Source organism: Mirounga leonina, unplaced genomic scaffold, assembly GCF_011800145.1.
Source record: "Mirounga leonina isolate KUSES-001 unplaced genomic scaffold, KU_Mleo_1.0 Mir_174, whole genome shotgun sequence".
Taxonomy (NCBI): Eukaryota; Metazoa; Chordata; class Mammalia; order Carnivora; family Phocidae; genus Mirounga; species Mirounga leonina.
Window position 1 is genome coordinate 40,622,157 of NW_023270451.1, and position 25,778 is coordinate 40,647,934.

At 41.2% G+C, this 25,778-nt stretch overlaps 1 protein-coding gene across 3 annotated transcripts in view; it reads right to left on the reverse strand.

Moving 5' to 3' along the window:
• Positions 1-25,778, reverse strand: part of OSBPL3 (oxysterol binding protein like 3) — a 173,543-nt gene that overhangs the window by 17,329 nt on the left and 130,436 nt on the right. For all 3 annotated transcript variants that reach the window (XM_035020763.1, XM_035020765.1, XM_035020764.1), the window contains 5 exons: positions 22,296-22,430; positions 21,296-21,389; positions 16,234-16,484; positions 12,422-12,559; positions 2,545-2,608 (listed from right to left, as the gene is read on the reverse strand). In XM_035020763.1, the coding sequence (XP_034876654.1) occupies positions 2,545-2,608; positions 12,422-12,559; positions 16,234-16,484; positions 21,296-21,389; positions 22,296-22,430 (682 nt within the window). The remainder of the gene's footprint in view (positions 1-2,544; positions 2,609-12,421; positions 12,560-16,233; positions 16,485-21,295; positions 21,390-22,295; positions 22,431-25,778) is intronic.

The following is a 25,778-nucleotide window of genomic DNA, read 5'->3' on the forward strand; positions in this document are numbered from 1 at the left end:
AAATAAATAAATAAAATCTTTAAAAAAAAAAAAAAAAAGAATAGGGTAGAGAGCGCCTGGGTGGCTCAGTCAGTTAAGTGTCTGCCTTGGGCTCAGGTCAGGATCCCAGAGTCCTAGGATGGAGCCCCACATCGGGCTCCTGCTCAGCGGGATGCCTGCTTCTCCCTCTCCCACTCCCCCTGCTTGTGTTCCCTCTCTCGCTGTCTCTCTCTCTGTCAAATAAATAAATAAAATCTTTAAAAAAGAGAGACTAGAAATAGAATTTTAAAAAGGGATAGAAAAAGGATGGCAGAGATAGGTGATCCCTCTGACTGCTGCATGACAATACAGAGACCACGAGGGAGCAAATGTGAAAGCAGGGAGGCCAGTAGGGGGCCATGGCCATGATCCAGGAGAGTGATAGGGCTGGGACCAGGCAGCCCCTGGCCACATATACATGATTCCACTTATATAAAATATCCAGAATAGGCAAATCTATAGAGATAGAAAGTAGGTAAGGGATTGCCTGAGGATGGAAGAGGTTGATGGAAGTTGGGGTGGGGGTAGGTATTAGCTAAAGGGGTTGTTGTTGTTGGTTTTTTTTGGGTTTTGGAGTGATAATAAAAATGTCCTTTTTAAAAAGATTTTATTTATTTATTTATTTATTGATTGATTGATTGATTGATTGAGCTCAAGTGGGGGGAGGGGCAGAGGGAGAGGAAGAGAGAGAATTTCAAGCATATGCCACACTGAGCACAGAGCCCAATGCAGGGCTCAGTCCCACGACCCTGAGATCATGATATGAGCGAAAATCAAGAGCCATATGCTCAACTGACTGAGCCACCCAGGTACCTCTGGAGTGATGAAGATGTTCTTAAATTGATTGTGATGATAATTGGACATCTTTGTGAATATCCTAAAAATCATCCAATTATACCTTTTAATTAGGTGAATTGTATGATATACAAATTATAGCTCAATAAAGTTTTTACAAAAAAAAAGATAACTGTTTAAAGCAAAAGCAGTAATGATGTATTGTCGGGTTTATAACACACATAAATAAAACATGTCCACAATATGTGAAGTGGCATAGTATTACTTGAAGACAGACTTATGATAAAGATACATAACATAAATCCTAAAGTAATAACTAAAAAATGAAACAAGGAGGTATAGCTAATAAGTCTACAAGGGAGATATGATGGAATGATAGAAAGTACTCAGTCCAAAAGAAGGCAGAAAAAGAAAAAAAGGGAAACAAAGAACAGATGCAACAAAAAGACAACAAATACTAAGAGGCCACATTTAAATCCAACTATATCAATAATCATAATAAATGTAAATGGCCTAAGCAACATGATTAAAAGGCAGAGAAATGTCAGATTGGATTAAAAAGCAAGATTTGGGAGTTGTGAGCCTATGGGAATACGTGGGACTGCCCAGGAAAAAGGCTGATGAGGAAGAAAAGAAGGGGACTGAGGAGAAAACTGTTGTGTAAGGTAAGGAGCACACAGAAACTACTTGGAAAAAGTCCTTCTTGTTGCCTAATCCATTACTTAAAAATAATAATAAAGTGCTTACAGGGTCAATAACATTTAGCAATTAGAAGGTTACAGATCTTATAAGAATTATTCCCAGGGGGTTTCAGTGAACGTTAGAGATGTTTTTAATCAAGCTTCAATTCTAACCTTTAATGGCAAAGATTCAGAAAAAGTACTAAGGTATTTGTAACCTAACCTGGAATTTTGCCTCCAGAGAGAGGAACTGGGTGGCTGGGGACTAAGGTGGGGGAAGGAGCTTTTTTTTTTTTTTTTTTTTTTAACAAAGTGTATTTTCAAAACTCTTAAATTACATAGTTTTTTTTTTAAGGCAAAGGGGTAAATCAAGTGTCATCACTGTTAACAGAGAAAAATGCTTTAAAAACTGATGTGTGCTCATTGTTTGAAAAGCCAAGATGCTCAAATTTTCCTCAAATTGTACACTGTGCCTTTTGAATAAATATCTAAGTTAATAAAATTAATTAATCCATTTAGAAAATATTTGCAGTCTTATTTATTCTTCAGAACAACCCACCCTCTTCCAAAATCCAAACTGAAGAGAGACAACAACCCCCAAACTAAAAAAACTCAGCAATCTAAAACGTGCTGTTTAGAAATAAAATTAAAACTTTTCAAAAGCAAAAAGAACCCTGTTGTCTAGACTCTGATAAATACTTGTAAATATTTAATGTCTCTTGAAATACACAAGGCATTTCAAGTGGCTGTGCAATTAGAGAAAAAGTTACAGGAATAAATGGTGGTGGCCCAGACACAGATGAAGAATTTTTTTTTTTTTTTTTAAGGGCACAACTAAATTATCCTCCTGAATCCTTAATTATGAAGTAGACAAGTATCGGTAATTGTTCAGGGATGAGAGGCAAGAATACCAAGTGGAGCAGATCCATGCAACAAGGCCCAAGTCCAGGGTCCTACTTGTGATCTTAATAAGCACTTGCAGTAGTTCCTGAATAAAATAGATCTATAACATTACAAAAAATGACAGAGGACAAATACATGAGCACATTACCTTGCCAGAAAACAAAATTTCCAGACTCAGCGTGACAAGCAGAGATAGGTGGATGGTGGCTGACCTGATGGAAACAAAGGCCAGAAAACAAAAACTTAATTCACTTTTGTGTCTCGTGAAATCCATTCCTTCGCCCTTGCCTTGAGAGGTAACACAGTGTGCAGTGTCTAAGTGAATCAAAACTTTAGTTTTCCTTCAACAAACTGGTCCTCAAGAGGGCGCTCCTGATACAGTCAGTCCCAATTCGCTCAAGTTTGTCAGGAGTGAGAAGAAATCAGGTGCATGGAAGCCTCTTGAAGTACAGGAAAAACAGCCAAGAGGCAAATGTTGGGGATAGAGACACGTTTTGAAAGATGTAAAAACAAAAGCAGGGTCAAGCAAGGGCTGCCGGCTCTTAAACCATATAATCCGACACTGGCTACCCATGTCAAAATCTCTATTAGCTGTTGAGAAAGTACCTGCAAATGTTTTAATTAAGATATCAGATAATAAATATTTTAAAATGCTACCTCTGAGAAACACAAAAATATTCTTGGCTCAGCAGTTTTTGTTGTTTTGAAAACTCTGCATCACAAAACTCAGCCTCTTTTCAAATCCTCTATAAGACTGGTCTAAGACAATTTTTTTAAAAGAATAATGTTTCTATAAAAAAAAGAGCCAAGCAATTATTGAAGAAATGTTAGTCAACTACTAAGAAAAACATTTTATTCATTTTCTGTCAAGATAAAAAAATCTTGAGTAAATATGTAATTTTGTTCCCGGAAAGAGAATCCCCTGTAACGGAGACTGTTGCACATTTCCCTGAGTTTTGTCCCTGGGGTCATTACTTCTGTTCTGTTCACTAATGAAGAAGCTAAAGAGAAAATGGCTCCTGAGCTGGGTTTCCTCTTATCTCAGTAACGCAAGGCAAGTGAGCAGTGTACGTACCATGATTATAAATCAGGACCAGTGAAACCAGACTCATGCAGCCAGCAGCATTTCACAGTTTCTTTGATTTCGCTGGTTCTTAGCAAGTATCTTACATTTAGAGCATCCAGCCTAACTAATGCCTCCATTACACATGAGGAGACCAGAACCAGAAAAATTCAATAATGTTTCCCAAACACACCGACAGGGAAGAAACAGAGGTCAAACCCAGCATTTTCGGTTTACATCAGTGGTTTTCATTCAGTGGGGAGGTGACACATCTCCACTCACTCACCTTGTTCTGGACCCTCAGCTGTAATGAGGAACATGGTGTGAAAACCACTTGTATGTGCCTGTCACTTTAGGTGGAGAACTCTAGGCTAGGCTAGGCTAGGCTAGGCTAGGCAAGTCATTCCACATACACATTTAACTGATGGAATTTCAACTGTACCAGCTTGACCTGAAGAAAAGTAGAGACAAAGATTTCAATAGTCCATGTATCTTTCAGGTCTCAATGAACATAAATGCCAGATCTGATATGAGGTGGGAGATGCAAATTTGCTACCTGTTGGATGATTTTAGTTCCCACAGCCTCTTAGGAATGTGGCCCCTCTCTCTGTGCCTATGGGATTTTGCAGAGCAATTTTCACTTCCAGAATGGTTTAGAAGCCTAAGTCCTAAAATGCAACTCTCTGCGGGCCTTCATTGTCTTTTTTTCATTGAACTCCTTGGAGATACTTTATATCACAAAATGCTGCATCCCGGTTCCCCCTTCCTCCCCCACCAGCTCGCAGTGAAAACAGTGGAGTTAACTATTAAACCTTGGGATCATATAAAACAAAACCAGGGAAGACAACACCTGCACCCTACTTCTTCCTTCCCTCCCCCCCACCCCTCAGTGCAGCTGGTGAGGAGCTATGGAATGTGCCCCTTCCCCCAGAACGTAGGCATATTTTAAAGTGGATTATTAAAAGTAGATCATATTCGGGGCGCCTGGGTGGCTCAGTTGGTTAAGCGACTGCCTTCGGCTCAGGTCATGATCCTGGAGTCCCTGGATCGAGTCCCGCATCGGGCTCCCTGCTCGGCAGGGAGTCTGCTTCTCCCTCTGACCCTCCCCCCTCTCATGTGCTCTCTCTCTCTCGTTCTGTCTCAAATAAATAAATAAAATCTTTAAAAAAAAAAAAAGTAGATCATATTCATTCCCACAGAAACAATTGTAGTAAAAAATGTAGGGTTCACAGCCTTGATCAAGAATTTGGCATTTTATAGGTGTGGCCAAATCTGGCTACAAACGTCAAACATCAAAGCAAAATACAGTATATACAAACTATAAACCTCTTCTGCAATAACTTTAAATTCCATAAAACTGGGATAAATATACTACCCACATGAACTATAAAAAGAAGCCCTCTTATACCATAAAATATATATACGTCCCATAAAAAAGCACCTTCGACCTTTTAAAACTATTGTGTCAGATACATGAATCAGTGCTTAGCAGAATACCTTTACGTGGGTTCAAAAGCTGTTTTCTGGATGAATAAATCTCAACATTCAAATATCAGTGATTTTGGTTTTTTTTTTTTTTCTTCCTGGCTTAACTGCTTTTAAGAAGTTTACAAAGCTTCCCAGGAAGATTAAAGTGAAGTCTTATTTTTCTTTGATATATTTCCTCACAACAGGTATTTATTCATGAAACATTTCTAGAGCATCTACCGTGTGCTGAACTCGCATCAGGGAACAAGGGGGTGCTTCTGGAGCCCCAGAGATGTGGGTCTTAACTCGGCAACATCATCTAATGGCTGAAGGGCCTTGAGCAAGTTTTTAAGTCTTTGGGGCTGAGTTTCCTCATCTATAAAATAGGGCTAATCCCACCGGCTTTGCAAACAAAAAGATGACACATATAGAATTACAGGACCTTATGCTGGTATGAAGTGGGCAGGGACTAAATTTTAGCCATTTCTCATGAGTAGTATTTCCACTGAGTTACCATGGTGACCTTGTGTCTTCATTAGCCTTATTCTATAAATTGGGAAACAGGGGCGCCTGGGTGGCTCAGTGGGTTGGGCGACTGCCTTCGGCTCAGGTCATGATCCTGGAGTCCCGGGATCGAGTCCCGCATCAGGCTCCCTGCTCAGCAGGGAGTCTGCTTCTCCCTCTGACCCTCCTCCCTCTCGTGCTCTCTGTCTCTCATTCTCTCTCTCAAATAAATAAATAAAATCTTAAAAAAAAAAAAAAGAAGTAGCAATATAAGGCGGGCGCCTGGGTGGCTCAGTGGGTTGGGCAACTGCCTTCGGCTCGGGTCATGATCCTGGAGTCCCCGGATCGAGTCCCGCATCGGGCTCCCTGCTCGGCAGGGGGTCTGCTTCTCCCTCTGACCCTCCCCCCTCTCATGTGCTCGCTCTCTCTCATTCTCTCTGTCTCAAATAAATAAATAAATAATCTTTAAAAAAAAAAATTAGGAAACAAAGAACCTGTCCAATGCTACACAGTTAATTAGTGATGGTGGGGGTGCTTTAAGCTAAGGTCCTCTGATCTCAAATCCAGTGCTTTTTTCTTTATGTCCCAGTTGTCTCTCTATGGCTGCTCTCAGAGCCGGGCTCTGGTCCTCCCCCAAAGCCTCTACACACCATTAAGATCTCATCTCACGGATATCTGGACAAAGAATCTTTTGAGTCTGAACTTCCAATTTCTCTGAGTCTTTTTTATGTCATTGTAAAATGAGGTCTGAGAGTCCCTCTGACTTCAAAATGCTCTAAATCTAATATCTAATTCTCAATGTCTCTTCAAATCCTAGCATCAGCCAATTGGAAAAAGATTATACTAAGGCTTTGACTAACTCAAAGGTCCATTGAAAGGGGGTAATTCAAAGTTCATAATCTAATTTTTGCTGATGGAAATCTTTTTAAAATCTACTGGAATAGAGAATGATGAGCACAATCTAACCTGTCTTAGTGTTGGATTTAGTTGAGTTTCTATTCTCGTTACATCTTAACCCAGATGTAACCCAGAAAGGTATTTGATTTTGAGTCTGAACTGACCCAGCCCTGAAGCAGACACTGTCTGTCAGCTTACTGGATAAATCCAATTTAGATGGGTTTTTAGCATCCCTCTCTGCCTCCTCCTCTCCATCCCAAATAAGAGCAATTTCCAACTGGTAAAGATTCCCAAACATTCAGGAATTTAGTATATATGGTTCTTACTGTGCAGGTATTTATATGTATCTTTCTTTCTATAAGCCCAAAGTCAGTGAGTTCCCCTACTAGTTGAGAATTCCTGTCATTTATTTGTATATCTCAAGACTTTCTTCACCCTGACCTGATCATTTTTTATTTATGCTTTAAATGTACTTAATGTAAGAGGTGAATGGTATGGGGAGAAGCAGATGGGGAAAGAGTACATTTTAATATTTGCGTATTTGTGTGAGTATATCTTTTTCAGATTTAGAAAAATATCCCTTAAATACATCATTTCTGCAGCTGTCCAAAGACCTAACTATAGATTCTACCTAGTTCCTGACTCGCCTCCAACCTCAAAGGGCAGCTTATAGAAAAGAGGACGAGTGCAGGTTGAGAAATCGTGCAGGTGCAGGAGCCAGGTGAGAAATCCCATGGCACTCATCATTTACTGACTGCCTCTGATGTGTCCGGTACTGTCCTAATCACTGGGGATACAATACATTTTGGTGCAGAAGTGGGCGAGATAGATAAAGAAATAAGGACATAATTTGTTGGTAGTGGCAGGTGTTAAGGAGCAGAATGCAAGGCATGAGGATGGGGGGATGGTAAGTGGGAGTGCTATTCCAGACAGGGTGGTAGGGGCAGGACTCTCTACAATGGAATCGTCTGGGGCTAGAATAAATAAGGAAGTTCACCACGTGGAAAACTGGGAGAAGCGCATCCCAGGCAGAGGACACGGGCACTGCTCAGGGCTGGCCAATGCTCCGAATGTTTTAAGAGAGGCAGAAGGCCAGTGTGGCTGACGCTAAATGAGCAGAGGTGGGAGAGGCCTGCTCTCCGGGCTAGCATCTCAGGGGCTTTGTGGGGCCATGGCCAGGACTTTGGATTTTATTCCAAGTGACAGGGGAAATCATTGGAGGGTGTAGAGCAGGTGTTGCTCCTGTTTTGAAGCAATCGTTCTGGCTGTTGGGTGAGGAATTGGTTATGGAAACAAGAGGCCAGCTAATGAGTCTACTGCAATGATCCTAGTCATTGATTACATTGGCTTGGGCTTGGAGGCCAGCACCAGTGGGGGAGGCAGTGAAAAATGGCTGGCTGCTGATCAATAGGATATGGATTCTAAGAAAAAGCTATTAAGGATGATGCCAAGGATGCTGGCTGATTTGGGGGGAGAATGCAGTTGCACCAATTATTTTCTCTTCCCCCATGTTCAGAGTTTATCACTTGGTTTGACAAACCCATGGCTTCTCGCCAAAACCAGAAACAAAAACACCCATTGACAAGTGATGACTTGACCCAGAAGTGGAGAACTGGTTTAGCTGCCTTGTATTTGATCAATTGCTAGTTCTATTTGAACAGCCTGCATTTCTCTTCTGATAACCTCTTTAAATAAGATGCCACTTTAATCAGTAGTGACAAACTCTGCCTACTAGTAGATAAGAGAGCTGTTTTATCATGAGTGAGCATGCAGGGAGAGAAGTGATAGGTATGGTATTTATAAGTCTGTCCAAGAATGTATGTTCAGAGTTCTCGTGATGAGTAACAGAAAAGCAAGGAGGGCTGAGGCCAGGGAGCAAAGGAAAAAAAAAAGACTTCATTTGCATCTTTTATAGGTTAGTAACTTCCAATAACTCCATTTAGCTTTTCTGTCGTGAACTCTCAACAGTACATGGCTGGGGGAGGGGGACCCAGGGGGGCATAAATGGTTAGAACGACTCCAACAATGATCTGACAACTGAAGTTCCAGAGCCCCATCAGGAATGATCTCTTCTAGGTAACAGCTTAACTGCATAGCCTTTATATATAAAACCTTTCCCAAAGGTATAAAAAGAGAAGCAAAGCTAACTGAAATCAGTTTTCTGAACCACCCAGTCTCCAATGAAGCTCCAAACCAGTTGGTCAGCTGCCTGCCAGGGGGCAGGAGAACCAAGTAAGGAAGAACCTTTCAGCAGGACACCCAGTCCCTGAGGAGAAAAAGGAAGTCCTTTCTGAATTCCCCTTTTTATGAGCTTAGACAGCCAAGGCTGAATCACAGTTCTTGGCACAAAGCAAACTCCTCCCTGGAGAAGGTGGAAGAGACAGAGGGTAGAACACAGGAGAGGAATGTTTATGATTTACTCCTGAATGTTGCGTATTCACAAAGGCCATACCCCAGACAATAATGGGAGCTGGGAACAAAGTCCTACCCGAGTTTGGTCTAAGTGACAATGGCAGGCCAAGTCCCATCCAATCAGCATACATAACACTTTTTTCCCATTGGCAGCCAATGACCCTGGCAGCTCTGAGCACAGTAACTACACCTACAAGAGACCCCAAGAAAGGTGAGGGAGGGAGGCCACTGGAGTCAAACAGCGGGCACTGAGAAAAGTTAATGCTCTAGGCCTCAGTTTCCCTGCCTCTAACTGATCCTCACCTCACCTGCCACACAGCGGTATTTTGAAGATCAAATAAGATCCTGAGCAAGGTTGAAAAGCACAAAGGACTCTGCAAACCTAACGGTTATTGTTGTGAGGAAAATTTGAACAGCAAATGCCTTCGCTGGTCTCTGACTGCATGAGTCATTTTGATGGTGCATTTTGGGGTCTTTTAGGTAAGAGACAATACAGAGGAGTGAGCTGTGATGGAGCCAAACTCTGTGAAGAAGCGATTACTTCAATGTCTTTGGCCACTGACCACTTCGAACAACCACATCCCCACCCAAACCACAAAACAGCATCCAGAGCCTTGGAGTAAAGGATAGATGTAGATTTTCAAATCTCAAGAACTCCATAGAAGAGCCGAGTTACCCTAGTTTCCTTCCAGGTCCTTTCACTTGGATATATGGGTTCCATCAACATCCTCATTAGAGTAAAATCCCACCCAAAATATTAATTTGGGAGTCCCAGCCAGCTTATTACATTAGTCATTCAGTAAACTTGACTCACCGTAGAGAGGTACAAGAAAGCAAAGAAAGCCTCAAACTCTGAAAGTTAATGCATGCTGCTGGAGTCAGGCTGCTCCATAAAGGTAGGACGCCTCCTGGGCCAGAAGCAGAAAGAGCCACACTGGCAGGTACCAGCATGCAACATACTAAAAGCCCAGCGCGCTCCGTCAGCGTGTGAAATTAGAAGGTTTTCACGCACAATGAGTCAGCAGGTCAGCATAAGCAAGGCTGGGAGAGGGAGTGCAGGAGGCTGAGGTGTTGTGTCTCCTGGTGGCCAGGAAAGGGAGAGCCCTGGCCCAAACCCCTTCCACTCCTGGCACAGTGGGCAGCTGAGCACCTCGAATTCAACAGCCACCTCTCCTTCTCATTCTACACTCACCTGGTGATGAAATTCTGGTTTCCCAAGTAATCTGTTTATGGAGAAAGGATGCCTGGCCATGTGATCAAGGCCTTCTGGTCCCCAGGACAGGTCTATTTTTTATAATAAATGCATAGAATAGCATCCTAGTTTATACGTCAGTTTCTTAAAGGCTTAGCTAGGGTGACTCTGTCCTTGGGAGACTCATCCATTCTTGGGTGTAGTCAAAGAACCAACTATCTGAGGCCATAAGGCTAAATTCCAGGCAGATGAAGTGGCTCCATCACGATCAGGACTGGTGGTACCACATGGCTGGCTTTCTGTCAGAGACTCAGAAGGGACAGTCTGCCCTTCAAACCACTTGAATTAGTAGAATAGATATATCGTATTTACTATTCTTAACACTGCATAGTAAAAAGAATTTTAAGAGTTGCCCCTGAAGATGAGAGCAATAACCATGTACAGAATGTTTACTGTCTTCAGTGCAAGTATTTTATATCTTAGTGTAGTATTTCACTTGGGCCTGATTACAACCTAGGAGTTAAGCATTATCATTCCTGTTTTAGAGATAAAGACACTATTGAGGCTCAGAAAGTTTAAGTAGCTTATACAAGGCCACACACAGAGGAAGTGATGGGGTGAGGGTGTGAGAGCAGGTCTCCATTATACCCAGCACACCCTATACTATTAACAATAACCAGATCTCTTTCTTGCTTATTTCCTGGGGATCCATTTCACGGAACCAAAGACTGAGTTATGTAATGCTCTTTCTGTCTTTGTGCACACGTGTCTAGGAGCTCTGCTTTCTCTCTCGGCCACCATTGGAGGTGCGCAAGCAGATCCTGTATTTGGCCCTGCCCTGTCAGGGGCTCATGGGATGGAAGCTCAGCTTTACACACAAGCTCACGTTACTACTCTTTTCTTCCACCATTCATCCTCTCCGGATTGTCTGCTGTAGTCTGGGCTATTTTGGGCCGTTATTTTTTTACATGAGTGCATATAATGCCATGGTAACCAAATTATATTTTCATTTATTCCCATTCCATTTTAGCTTTAGTATTTAAATAACCCAGTTGAATTTGAATAGAATTATCTTCTGATTTAACTCTCACTTCCTCAATATCAGTATTTAATTTGTTTTAGCTTCTAAATGGAAATCTACTAAAAATGTGCTTTGGGATTATTATATATTCCTTTTCCTTTGAGTTTCAAAGAACACTGCTTGTCCTTGACAGTGAAGACCAGCATCCTCCTAAGTCTCTCAGCTACACCGCCTTTCCTTTCCTACCCCCCAAATGCAAATCTTTTGATAAAGGGGGCAGCAAGATAAGAGGAAGGAAAATAATATGCTAGCATCCCACCCATTTTTCCTCAGTTTTCTAAGAACTGCGAGGAGAGAAATGTATCAAAGCAAATGTGTTTAATGTTCCTAGGCTGACATTTAAGGATATGCGGAGGGTGGACATGTTGGGTCGTTGTTTTAACTAGGGGTGAGAGGATTCTTTTTTATTTTCGGTATCAGTGCATCCTATCTTAGCTGAACAATTCCTTATTGACAGATACTTGGGATGTTCCCAATATCCCACTATTACAAACTGGTGTCATGCATTAATCATGACTGCAAACACTCATGTAACACTTCATCCTCCATGTACCAGACACCGCGCCGAGTGTGTGGTAGAAAGTATCTCATTTAATCATCACAAAACCATCTGAGGTCTGTATCACTGTCATTATTTCCACCTTAAAGAGGAAACTGAGGCACAGAAAGGTTAAGTAACTTGCCCGGGGTTACAAACCTGGTGAGAGGTAGAGCTCAGATCTGAACCTACGCTGGCTCCAGAGACCCTGCTCTTTCTTCTCGAGTATTATTATCGGCTAATGCTTAGGTGGGAAAGGCTCATGGAACTTCAAGGAATGCAGGCTACGGAAGTATAAAGGATGTCCCTCCATCAGATGAAGACAGGCATTGTCTGACCCCAGCTCCCATCCCACCGCAGTCTCCCCGCACCCGGAACAATGCTGGGTATGAGTTACATTCTCAAGAAATATTTACTGATTGGATGAATAAATACATGAATGAACTCAAGAATAATGTCTGTAGTTGGTGCTACCCATTTTGATGGGAGCATTCATATTCTAGAAGGACAAGATCAATGAGTAAGGGTGCACACTTGAAACCTTTAAATCAGTTTGGGCAAATGCTTCATCCTTTGCAAATTTGTCTCGCTATGGCTCCACACAAGAGGGCTCCGTCGATGCCTACGGTCAAAGGCCTGCTCCACCCTGCTAGTGCCCTCATGCTCATGCGGGTGGTCAGGTTCCAGTGCAAGGGAAATCGTTCCTTCTCTTTATGTGTAAAAGCACTATAATTATCTCAGCTGCTTTAAAGCCAGTGAAAGGTGGACAATAAATATTTCAAAAGCACATGTAATGGAAGGAGTAAGCGACTCCTCCAGGGCAGGTGGATAAAAAGGGTGTATGCAACAAACAAAAAGGGTATATATCCACCTGTTCCGAAAAGAACCGGAAGCCTTTGTCCTCACGGATACACTCATATGTCTCTCCAAGAAGAGGATTAAAGGGCTTGCTCCCAGCTCGGAAGTAGCTAGATGCATACGCCGATACGGCAAAAGCTGCCACGTATACCTGAGGAGGGAGGAAAGAACTTGATTATTTTTCTGTCACCGAGACATTTTTTTACAAAGCCATGAACAAAATAAAACCTTTATTTCTCTCTTTATGGGTTATTTTGGAAAGCCAACAATCTGTCTCTGGTTTAGAGACAACCGAACCAACTTTGATTCACAGCGGCAGGGTTAAATAAAGTTCAGTTTGGCCCAGAGACAAATGAAGCAAACATTTGCGAATGGCCCGTCTGCTCTGATGCCAGTTGGGAGAGGCTTTCAAGAGGGTGATATTTATCAAGTGAGCTACCCTGTTTTCTTCGAGCTGTTAAGCTAAGTCCAGTACCTCTAACCCTGATAATCAGGAAGGAGAGAGAAGAAGAGCATTAAAAAAAAAAAAAAAAAAAGAAAGAAAGGCCAAATTTCCCTCAAAATTCAGGAAAAGCAACCATTCCTAGCTGGATGCCGTGGAAACCTACAAGCTCATTTTGACAAAAGAAAATCTGTGATTGTAATTTCCTGAGTTTCCTGTAACAAGCCACAGGACAGGGCACGGTGCCTTTGAAAGAGTCTTGGCTTTTCTGGGAGAAAAAATGAAAAATCAAAAGGCAAAGGAAGGAAAGACTACAGATAAACATGATATAAGCACTCACTGTGAGGCTCTCAGCATTTTTATCAGTTCCCCTTTCAGGGCACCAAAGAGACCCATTATTTTTCTTGTCTTTTTTGGGGGAGCGGGTACAAAACATTGAACCTAGATAGTGATGGCAACTTCCCCTTTCTACCAGTGAGTAACAATCTCAATGCCTCCCCTTCCCAGCACATTTCATGAGGTTTCTTATACTGGGGGTGGGGGGGAAGCTGAGCACCTTTCATGAATGTTCACTAGTCACACAACTTTTCTTAAGCCTTTTGCAAATAGGACCCACCTTTCCACTCACACTACAGAATACTGTAGAACATCTGGATGGCTGGGCGCCTGGGTGGCTCAGTTGTTAAGCAACTGCATTCGGCTCAGGTCATGGTCCCAGGGTCCTGGGATCAAGTCCCATATCGGGCTCTCTCCTCTGCGGGAAGCCTGCTTCTCCCTCTCCCACTCCCCCTTGCTTGTGTTCCCTCTCTCACTGTGTCTCTCTCTGTCAAATAAATAAATAAAATCTTTAAAAAAAAAAAAAAAAGAACATCTAGATGGCTTATAAAAACCAATTCAGTATGCTCAGTTCTGTCTTTGTTCTGGAAATCTGGGGTCTCTTCCTCTCTTTGCTTCCCCATATGTTGGTTACCAGTTAAACAGTAAGCTCACATTGCCTCTACGGAATGTTGAATCAAGCCTGAATCACCTTCACAATTTAAAATAGAACAGAATCTGGTGTCATTCATAACGCTGGGGGCAGAAGGGAGGGAGGGAGCAGGCACAATGAGGCAGCCTGAGAGGGATCCTATGCAGGGGCATGAGCTGACCTGCAGGGCAGTGAACAACCCACAGCTATGGTTCTTGTGCAATGCCTTCCTGTCCTTTCCCTTCCAGGTGCATTGTACTGGAATGCAAAGCCTTCCCTCAAACTCCTTCTCCAGGTCAAGTCCACCAATCTATCAGCTGACATCCTAAGGGTGTCTAAATCGCCACAAGAATGAAACACCATGAAGAATATTTTCATCTTCGAAAGACATGTATCATATGATCTCACTGATATGAGGAATTCTTAATCGCAGGAAACAAACTGAGTGTTGTTGGAGTGGGGGGTGGGGTGGGAGGGATGGGGTGACTGGGTGATGGACACTGGGGAGGGTGTGTGCTCTGGTAAGCCTTGTGAATTGTGCAAGACTGTTGAATCTCAGATCTGTACCTCTGAAACAAATAATGCAATATATGTTAAGAAAAAAAAAAAAGAAGAAGAAGAAGGTAGCGGGAGGGGAAGAATGAAGTGGGGGAAATCGGAGGGGTAGACGAACCATGAGAGACGATAGACTCTGAAAAACAAACTGAGGGTTCTGGAGGGGAGGGGGGTGGGAGGATGGGTTAGCCTGGTGGTGGGTATTGAGGAGGGCACATTCTGCATGGAGCACTGGGTGTTGTGCACAAACAATGAATCATGGAACACTTCATCTAAAACTAATGATGTAATGTATGGGGATTAACATAAGAATAAAATTTAAAAAAAATAAAAAAGAAAAGAAAAAAAAAAGAATATTTTCATCTTCAAAGTCAATTTTTTAAGAAAAGAGCTGTCCACAAATGTTGACTTTCCACCCTTGCGTTAGAAGGGCGCCTGGGTGGCTCAGTCGGTTAAGCGACTGCCTTCGGCTCAGGTCATGATCCTGGAGTCCCGGGATCGAGTCCCGCGTCGGGCTCCCTGCTTCGCGGGGGGTCTGCTTCTCCCTCTGACCCTCTTCCCTCTCGTGCTCTCTGTCTCTCATTCTCTCTCTCAAATAAATAAATAAAATCTTAAAAAAAAAAAAAGAAGCTATTTGCCTCCCTTTGTTCAGCAGAAATTCTCTAGGAAAGAGTAACAAAGAAGATAAAAAAAACACACAGAGCTTGTTTCTGCTCTCCTACTCTTATTATCATTAGTATCAAGAAAGTCTCTTTGACGGAGAAGTCCCCGGAGACTGTGGAACAACATGGGATGCCTCTCTCATCCACAGCCAGATTTCCCCTTCATCTTCAAATTACTAACGTAATGAAGTTTTAATAAGGGTCAAAACTATGGAAGGCTTAGAATTTTAAAAAGAATGGTGTCCTCCATCACTGAGAGGATGACTTAGGGTCAGGTCCCTGAAGCCCAGGGGCTGCGCCGACTCCAATTTAGCCCATCAGCAAATGCCCAGGACAGAGACTGCATTCGGGGAAAGACACTGAGGTCCCAGCCGCCCATACAAACAATGGCCTTACTGTGGAGCAGGTAACACAGGAGGGAGCCAAGAGAGAGAGGGACACTCAGCTAGTCACAGAAAGGGCCAATTTGACTGTCATCTGACCACCAGGGTCCCTTATCACCACCCCACAAGACAGGGGAAAAATGAGAAACACCTGGGGGCGCCTTCGCGGGACGACCCATCATGGGATCAGAAGTAATACTGAGTAGCGAACAGAAGGTGAATTTTTCTAAGAGAGTTTTTGTTTTGTTTTGTTTTGTTTACTTACTCTATAGAATAAGAGTGGGGGGGGGAACAATCATCTTTCTTATGTAAAAACCTCGACTACAAACGTTATTTTCAAAAATCTAGTTGCTTGTGGGACCCCAAAATAAACAAAAACATTCTCAGGGGAAATTCACCCTGGACAAGAAAAAAACCACTTGAGAAATTAAATTCTGTCTACCCGGGATAATAAAAAATAAACATGCAGACAGCCCTCAAGACATGTTGTCCAGTCAGGCATATCAGAACAATCACTTGTAAGGTTCTGGAGAAAAAGGAAGCGTAAAACCACAGAGCAGAACTACCCAGAGGCACCAACTGTCACAGAGAAGCTCCCCCAAAATGGCAAATCCTGACACATGATGGAAAACCGCTGGGCACAGGGGAACTAGACGCTGGTGAGAAATGAGCGTGTCTGCACAAGAATCCAGAAGACACAAGGCAGAGCCCAGAGCTTGGCTCTGCTCGGCTTAGCACCGCTGGGCCCCCGGGAGTGGCCTGCTGGCGGCTCGGGCGCAGGGGCAGGACCGCCCCGCTGGAAGGTGAACTCCTCACCATCCTTTCCAAGGCGCTGGGGATCTGTGCGGCCTTGTCCAGAAGCTCGCTGTATTCCAGCTCCTCGCAGAGCCGCTGCAGTGTGTTCAGGGGCTCGTTCAGCTCCACCGGCATGGCCACTTTGGACAGATCCTTCCCGATGTTATTCCGCAGGATGTTCCACAAGCTGATCGTCCTGGCGCTGGGGCACGGAGCCGGCAAGCAAGTTCTTCGTTTGGACTTGGCTTCTGCACCACTTTCGAGCAAAGGTCCTGAAAGGGAAATCAGCCTCGTGGTTTCCAGAAGACTTTTTATTTTATTACTTAAAAAAACACAGAAATAGGGCGCCTGGGTGGCTCAGTTGGTTAAACGACTGCCTTCGGCTCAGGTCATGATCCTGGAGTCCCGGGATCGAGTCCCGCATCGGGCTCCCTGCTCGGCGGGGGGTCTGCTTCCCCCTCTGCCCTCTGCCCTCTCGTGCTCTCTGTCTCTCATTCTCTCTCTCTCAAATAAATAAATAAAATCTTAAAAAAACAAACAAACAAACAAACAAACAAACAAACAAAAAAAACCACAGAAATAAAACCTGACCCAGCAAGTACTCGATTCTACTGTTAGTCTCAGTTATCTAGGACTGAAAGTCAGAAAATTAAAGAGTTCCGTGCAGCCCAGCTGAGCACCCAAAATTACACGCGCTAAAACTCGTGGACTTTATTCACAGGGAGGTCTTCAAGTTCCTACTCAGAAGCTAGTGCCTCATAGCTTAAACACACTTAGGATAAAGCTGGAAACTGGATTTCTATGCTCGGAGCAGTTACTGTTTATACCTTTAAACTCTTTAGATTTTTATTTATTTTAAAAATTTTTTTTGAGTAGGCTCCATGCCCAGCGTGGAGCCCAATGTGGGGCTTGGATTCCTGACCCAGAGATCAAGACCTGAGCGGAAATCAAGAGTCAGACGCTTAACAGTTTGGGCCACCCAGACACCCCTAAACTCTTTAGATTTTTTAAAAAGCACTTCAAGCTCTGATTGAAAACTTTTTTTTTTAAGATAATCTTTTTTTTTTAAAGATTCTATTTATTTATTTGACAGAGAGAGACAGAGCAAGCATACAAGCAGGGGGGCAACAGAGGGAGAAGTAGCTCCCTGCTGAGCAGGGAGCCCAAAGCAGGACTTGATCCCAGGACACCGGCCAAAGGCAGTCGCTTAACCGACTGGGCCACCTAGGCGCCCCTGATTAAAAACTTTTAAACCCTTGGGACTCCTGGGTGGCTCAGTTGTTAAGCGTCTGCCTTCAGCTCAGGTCATGATCCCAGGGTCCTGGGATCGAGTCCCACATCGGGCTCCTTGCTCAGTGAGGAGCCTGCTTCTCCCTCTCCCTCTGCTGCTCCCCCTGCTTGTGCTCTCTCTCTCTCTGACAAATAAATAAATAAAAATCTTTAAAATAAAAACTTTTAAACCCTTTTTAAAAATCACTTCAAATTCTGATAAAAACAATTATGTTTATTACAGAAAAATGGAAAGGGAAATAAAAGTCTTCCATTATCCCACTACCCACAAATAGTAGCTGTTTGTATTCTGGAGTATTTTCATGTAGTATTTTCTCCATCCAGAGCTCATATAACACATCTAGTTTTATGTTCTGCTTATTCCCTTAACTGTTTTTCCATGCTATTCAATATTCTTCTAAAACATTATGTATAATGACTGTAAAAAAATTCCATGCTATGGATATGCCGTAATCTACTAAATCATTTCTCTATTGTTGGACTTTTAGATGTGTTTCTATGTTTTGCTATGATGCAAAAAAAAAACCCAAGTACTGAATATTTATATTCTTAAGATTTGATTATATCTCTGAGTATTTGCTTAGGATATATAGACATGGAATTACCATGTCAAAGACTATAAACATTTTTAGACATTAGAGTCATATGATCAGATGGCTCCTCAAAAAAGCTGTATCAATTTCCTATTTATCAGCAGCACACGTGTGTCCATCTCTTGAGATCTTTCTGGGCTTATCATCATTTTTTTCAATTTTTGGCAAATTGTTGGGCGGACAGTATTATTTCCTTGTTTTAACTTCCATTAAAAAAATTCCTAGGGGCACCTGGGTGGCTCAGTCGTTAGGCATCTGCCTGCGGCTCAGGTCATGATCCCAGGGTCCTGGGATCGAGCCCCGCATCGGGCTCCCTGCTCCGCGGGAAGCCTGCTTCTCCCTCTCCCGCTCCCCCTGCTTGTGTTCCCTCTCTCACTGTGTCTCCCTCTGTCAAACAAATAAATAAAACCTTTAAAAAAAAAAAAAACTCCTAGTGTGATTTGGAATGCTTTCATAAACACTTCTTCTTTTCTGAATTGTCTGCTTTCCTACTTATATACTAAGATGTATTTTTTTGTTTGTTTTCATATTCATTTTACAATCAAATCCCTGTTTGGCATTTATCTTTAAATCTGGTCCATGTGGTTCATTGATGAATAAAACATTTAAATCTACCAGTCTTTTTCTTTGTGACACTTCCTTTGGCTCAGGCTCTGACATTCTTTTCCCATCCCAACTGAGCCTATTTTCAAACGAAATCTCATCAACATATGAGAAAGGGGCATTTTATTTGCATATATTTATCTATTAAAAAGAAATATTTAACATTTACTCATTGTAAAGCCAGTTGCTCTGAATAAAGAGGCTGTTTTAATAAACAGAGAAGTATGAAACTGGGGTCACACTTTGCAGTCTTATGTTAACCCAAGCATCCAATTAATTGTTGAATTTTTTTAAATTGTTTGACATGAGCAAAAATCTGATTTACCCAACCGAACAGCTGCAAATGAAAGTAGTTTTTAAAAACAGCTCTCTATGTAATCTCAAAATACTTTCTCTGATTACACTAATCTAGATTTTGAAACAACAGTATATGATGACTACTATCAATTAATGACCAATATCTATCTAGTTTTTGCTCAGCAGGTCTTCAAGAATTTTACATATATTACCTTATATATTTTTACATATACTTTACATATATCATCTCTTAAGTAACTTGACCTAGAACACAGTACCAGTGAATGGCAGAGCTGAGGTTAACCAAGGAAACCTGGTCATGAATCTATATTCCTAAGCCCTGAACCTCCCATAGCACCCATTACAGTGACAGATCCTAGTATTTGCCTCCTGATTTGGGGAGGAAAAAATCAATAGGAAGCACTCTAAATATCTAGCCTTTACTACGGGCTCAGAAAAATTCTCGTATCATTAATTATCAAGAACTTGATTTAATCCCTATTTCCTTTTGTAGGCAAAAGTGTGTCATAATGTGCAAACATTATTTCTACATCCAATCTTTTCAGTAGAGTACTGAGGTTTAGAAGTCTCATCTTCAACAGAGACAGTTAAACGGGAGGACACCTATTTTTACTTCTAAATACTGCTGAAAAAGAAAGCTGGGTTTGGCCTAGTGTTTGTTCAAGCCAAGACAATGTGTTGGTCAGCATTCCAGCAAAATGGCTGTGGAATAAGATAGAACCAGCCTTAGCTTCAGTGCTTTTCCTGGCTGATGTCAACTCAGCACAGCTCTGGTCTTAGGTTCTGGGGCAAGTCTTCTGTTTCCAACTATGACCTCTGAACCCTCTTTCCCTACATTCCTCTTGGCCCCTAGCTAAGGCCTCAAAGAGAATGAGGACTTCAGCATTTGTCTGACTTCCTCATGCACGGCCAGAGTGCCATTTTAGTGTGCGTGCTGTTTATCAAGGGGATGTGATGTTTCTTCATTTCTCTCTCAATTCATCTCCTTGTTTTTCTAGAAAAACAAGTAGCTCCTATATTATTGGCTTTCTCCTTTGAACCATTATGGTTTGCAGACTTTTTCACCAAAGGGTTCATTTCTCCAGAAACATTTCAAGCAAGATAGAATGTAATGAGCATCAGACTTTTAGCAGGTCTGATGCTGAAAGGATATTCTGCCAGAGAATGGTAAAATTACCTGCCTTTTTTGTGGTCCCCAGAGAGTAGGTTCTTTGGCATCCAGATAACAACTCATATTTCACACATACTTACTAACCTGAGAAGTACCAAAATAGAAAAAGCACCGACATGGTCCCTCTCCTCTGGGTAGATATGGAAATAGGTAGTGCCCTGGGTATCCAGTACGTGACACAGATAAACCTCAAGACCCGAGACGTACTGAGTACCAGGACTGGGAATATTTGATGGTACAGGATCCATGCAGAGAACTGTCCAATGGGCTGATTCTTCCTAAACAGACTTCCTAAATCAACGCTGTTTGGGGAGACACTCTGGATACCCCACGGTTCAAACTAACATTTCCTGGGCATCATTTTGCTCTTGGGATTAACCAGTAATAAAGACTTGACAACCCCATCCTCCCTTCTAGGAGGTAGCAGTTACTTTTTTTTGGTTACTTTTAAATGTGTTATCTTGAAGAATCTATGGCTAAATTACCACTTAGAGGGGTGCTTGGGTGGCTCAGCCAGTTAAGGATCTGCCTTCAGCTCAGGTCATGATCCTGGAGTCCTGGGATTGAGCCCCACAGTGGGGAGCCTGCTTCTCCCTCTGCCCTTCACTCTGCTCGTGCTCTCTCTCTCTTTCTCTCTCTCAAATAAATAAATCTTAAAAAAATAAAATCTTTAAAATCTTAAAAAAAATAAAAATAACCAGTTAGACCAGACTTTTTTATTACATGATCCCTATAAAATTCCTAAATCATGAAAACTACTAGGTACCTAAAGGCAAAAACCTATATTGTAATATGTTTGCAGAGAGAATATTTGACCATTATCAGGGGTCTCTGTTGGATTAATTTTTGTTATTTATATGATAATTAGTATACATTCACTTTATAAAATAGAAGTTTTCATGAGCAGACAAATTTATTTGAATGAATACATTTTTCACACGTGAGTGCTATCTCCCCACCTAGATTATATAAACCTCAAGGGTAGGGAGCATGTCTTCTCTTATATAGTATGTGTTACAGTTCAATGCCTGCAGCAGATACTCTATATATGCTTGTTAGTATTGTGTGAAGATGCAAGCTTTCAGATATCATATAATTTACATCTTACCCAAGGTCTGTCTCTCATTATCTAAGTCATTACTGAGATTGTCTAAGGAAATGTTATCACTTATGTCACTGACATAGGAGTCATCTTCAGAAATCTATGGGGAAAAAAACATACATTAGAGAAAGAGTAAACAAACCAGATTTTCATCAAACCTTTAATCCAAATCATCAAACATCTTGAATCCCACCATTACAAACCTACAGAAATAGGGTTGTTTTCATAGAGGCCCATACACCGGTCTGCCTCGAAGGTGTTCATGATAAACACCTGTTATTAAAATTTTTATACTTTCTTGACCAGTTATCCCAAAGGAAACATAAATAAACTCAAGACTATAGTTATTACAGAAATTCTTATTAATTCAGACTGCATTTCAGAATTTGTTAGTGTTTGCATAGAATGAGTTATAATTTGTCTTTTAACCATTTGTGAAAGAAAAGAATCTTCTATGGAAATTAAATAAGATTAGTATTTCTATACTAAAGGGGTAAAATTATCAATTTGCATTTTCACAAGTAATGCCAACTATGATACTTGCTTATTCAGGAAAGTACGATTTTTATGCATCAATATAAAACAGTATTATTATATATTATAAATGAATGATAATAGCCATATTATAAGAATTATAATAATATAATAATGGCATGTTATAAATTAATATTGGTAAATTCACTCATTAAAAAAAAAACAAGATGCTATTTTCTGGCCCTGTGGTAGAAATGACTAGTTAATAGTTAAAATGATTAACAAGTAATTGAAAAGAGGTACAACAAATCAAGTAACAGAAATGAGGAAGTACCCAACACCTACTTTTGCAACCTTTCCCTAAGGTCTTGTATCTTTTTGTGTTTTTGGGGGTAGGAGTTACAAGAAGATCCTCAGAATGTAATGGTAGAGAGAGGCCATTTAGTTAAGCATTTCTAAAGATGGGTATTTACTGAACGAGTAAAGCAACAAAAGAGATTTTGAGGCACCTAACTGAAAACAGTGCTCAAACCTCATTTTCTGAAGAGCTTGGAGATAACAGAACTTCCTGTGCATCAAAAAACTCCGAAAGGGAGTCAGTGATGGAGAGTCTACTCTCGTTGGAAAGCTGATGGACCAGAGCTCGGCTGTCATCTCTGGAGTTTTCCTGTTTGAAACACAAACACAAAATTGCATATAATTAGAAACAGTCTCAAGAGAAGCAAAATAAACAACTGATTTCATTGCACGATACACAAGGTCACAGGCGCATGCAAACAAGCAGCTCAAAGCAGAGGTCAGCTCCCAAGTTGAGGAGAAGCAACCTCACACAAAACAAAATGAAAAACAAAGGTCTCCCCCAAATGGGCACCTCACTTCATAGGTACCATCACTGTTTAGGTACATGCAACAAATCTCAAAGCCAAAACAGACTGTCCAGGTCAGTCTTCGTTTCCATTTAAGAGGGGGAAAATTCCAACACTCTCTGATTCATATCCTCTTATTCTCTACCACTGCAGGATGTTTCTTTTCATCCTAAAATTTCTTCGGAATTATACTCAGTATATGTCCTTGCATGGCTGATTCAGAGCAACATTGCTTTCTTCTGCCCCCACGCTCTCCCAGAGGCCAACATGCTGCTTTTGAGGCATCCCTTGACAAACACACAGTGTGGTTTGGCCCAAAAGTGCTCCTGGTGGCAGATCATTCATTATTCATGGATGAATGAGATAAATTCTCTTTGTCAGTCTCTCTCTAACCACAATGACTCCAAGAGGGAAGGAAACTCCCAATCCCCTTTGTAAGCCTCCTTACAAACAACACCATGGCATATCATGATTTTCTCATCTAGCATGGCCCTCCCTTCCCTACTTTGCTGGGTCTAAACTTCCCCTCTGGGAAGGACCGAAATACTTTGTTTGAGAATGTGCTTTCTATTCAATTTGCAAGTGCAAATTCAATACAACTCAACAAATTGAACAACTGCTCTATCCTGGCTTTGGGGAGATATAAGGATGAATAAGACCAGGTTTCTGGCCTGAATGAGTGGCACAGAGAATGCACCCAACACAGGAGACCAAGACTGCGGGAGAGAAAAGTACTACGGAAGGGAAGAGGAAGGTGAGATTGATTGATTCTGTTTCAGGCTTTGGTTTAGGGAGGGCTTCACAGAAGAGGTGACACCTGACTAGACCTTGAGGAATGAGAACAAATTCAGGACAAGATGATTCAATTCCTTCAAACCAGAGGAGAAGACTGTTGCCCTCAACTTCCCTACCACTCACATTTCTCATGGGGCTGATAAGGGAACTGCTTCTGTGTCATTGTGTATCTGATAAATGAGTCCCAGAATAATTTGGGAAACAAAAGTAAAAGCGGATTATGTATTTTCAAGAAGTTATTTCATGAGTTCAGGATACACTCTTCAGTCTCATAAACAACTTATATCCAAGATGGGAATGTGATAACAGGAGGGCCACAGCAGATTTTCAGAGTGGTCCCTTTATGAAATGTTTACTTCAGGAACACATTTAAATGGCTATCCCTTCCTCCTAGATTTTTCCTAAATAAGACACCTGGTCATTCAAAGGTCTTACCCATTTTAATATCCATATAGCCTTGTGAAAAGCGTGCTTCCTCTCTGCCCTGACAAAGAGACCACTTGAGGATCTACAAACAAGTACCACACTTGTTACCTTCAAGGGGAAGACTGGTCTCCTCAAAAGAGGAGACACCACAGGGAATAACTGAGCTCCTTCAATGCTCACCAAAACAACAGAATCTTCCTGGGGCTTGGTGTGCCATGGCCATATAAGACTCTAATGATTTATTTACTTGTTATAGTCATTAATTCATTACCAGTCATTCTTCCTCTCTATCTTCCTCCTTCTAGACTGGTGGATCAGGGTTGGCTGACAAACGGTGAAAATTATACACCTAGCCCGAGCCCCTTGTGGTGTTCCACCCCTCCAGAAACTTCCTATTAATACCCACTGAAAACTCAATGGGACTGCAGCAGCTCCAAGCCCCAGCATGCTACCTTACACACACAGGACTGCACTTGTTAGATATCAACTTGGTCAGTTCAGTTCAATGATTTCCCCACAAGTTTAGAAGGTCTGAATGGTTGTTTATCTATTTTTTTACATTGAAAAAAGATAAACAGAGAAAAGGGAAGGAGAGGAACACTCATAATCCTATCACACTAAAACCACTATAAGCATTTTGATACATTTCTCGCCCATCCTTTTTATACATATGGTCTTGCTCTGTTTTAAAATAATTGTACTCATATCTATATGTACTCACATATATATATATGTACTCATATACATATATATATATATGAACTTTCCCCAAACACTGTACCATAATCATTTTTTAAAAAAATTAACATGTATCCTGAGGATAAAAGTAGTATGTGTTCAAAATAGAAAATACAGAAAAATGTAAATAAAATACATATTATTTAAAGCTTCATCACCCAGATGTGGCCCCTATTAACCTGTTGGTATATTTTTTAATATTAAAATATTTGTGTGTGTATATATATATATGTGTATGTAGATATGGTGTGTATGTATATGTGAATAGGTTGTATATAGATACATAGATTTAAGTTTGAAATACTGGGATCACACTGTACATAGTCTTTATATAGTCTGATATAGTCATTTAACATTATATTGTGAACTTTTCCCCAGGCTGTTAGTTTTTCGAGACATTAACTTTAGTTGATAGATAATACTTTATTATATATGGGTGTTACAGAGTAACCCTTTTATGTATTGGAAGTTAAGAGTGTTTCCAAATTTGTAAAGATGGTGAACACGTTTGCAAATGTCTTTTGTAAATAATGAGACATTATCATTATTTTTTAGAATCAGTTCCCAGAAGAATTATTAAAAATGTTTATAGTAATATATATATTACCTAATTATATTAACAAATAAGAGAACCTCTGTTTTCTCTTTATCTTTAAGGGCATAAAATACTATAATTTAGAAAAATTTTGTAAATCTAATCGTTTTAATTTGCATTTCTTTGTTAAGAATTAGGTCAACAGGGGTGCCTGGGTGGCTCAGTTGGTTAAGCAACTGCCTTTGGCTCAGGTCATGATCCTGGAGTCCCTGGATCAAGTCCCGCATCGGGCTCCCTGCTCAGTGAGGAGCCTGCTTCTCCCTCTAACCCTCCCCCCTCTCATGTACTCTTTCTCTCTCTCATTCTCGCTCTCTCAAATAAATAAATAAATCTTTAAAAAAAAAAAAAAGAATTAGGTCAACAGTTTTTTCTTTTTAAAAAACTAGCTGTAGAGATGTTAACGTTGGGGGAGACTAGGTCAGGGTGCATGGGAACTCTTTGCATTTCTTTGCACCTTCTTGTGAATTTATAAGCATTACAACGTCCAAAGTTTTAAAAAAAAACCCAGTGTATTTGGGTTTTTCTGGTGAACTGTGTCCCTTTTCTCATTCATTTGTTGAGGACTTCAGTTGTTTGTTACTACCTATTAATTACT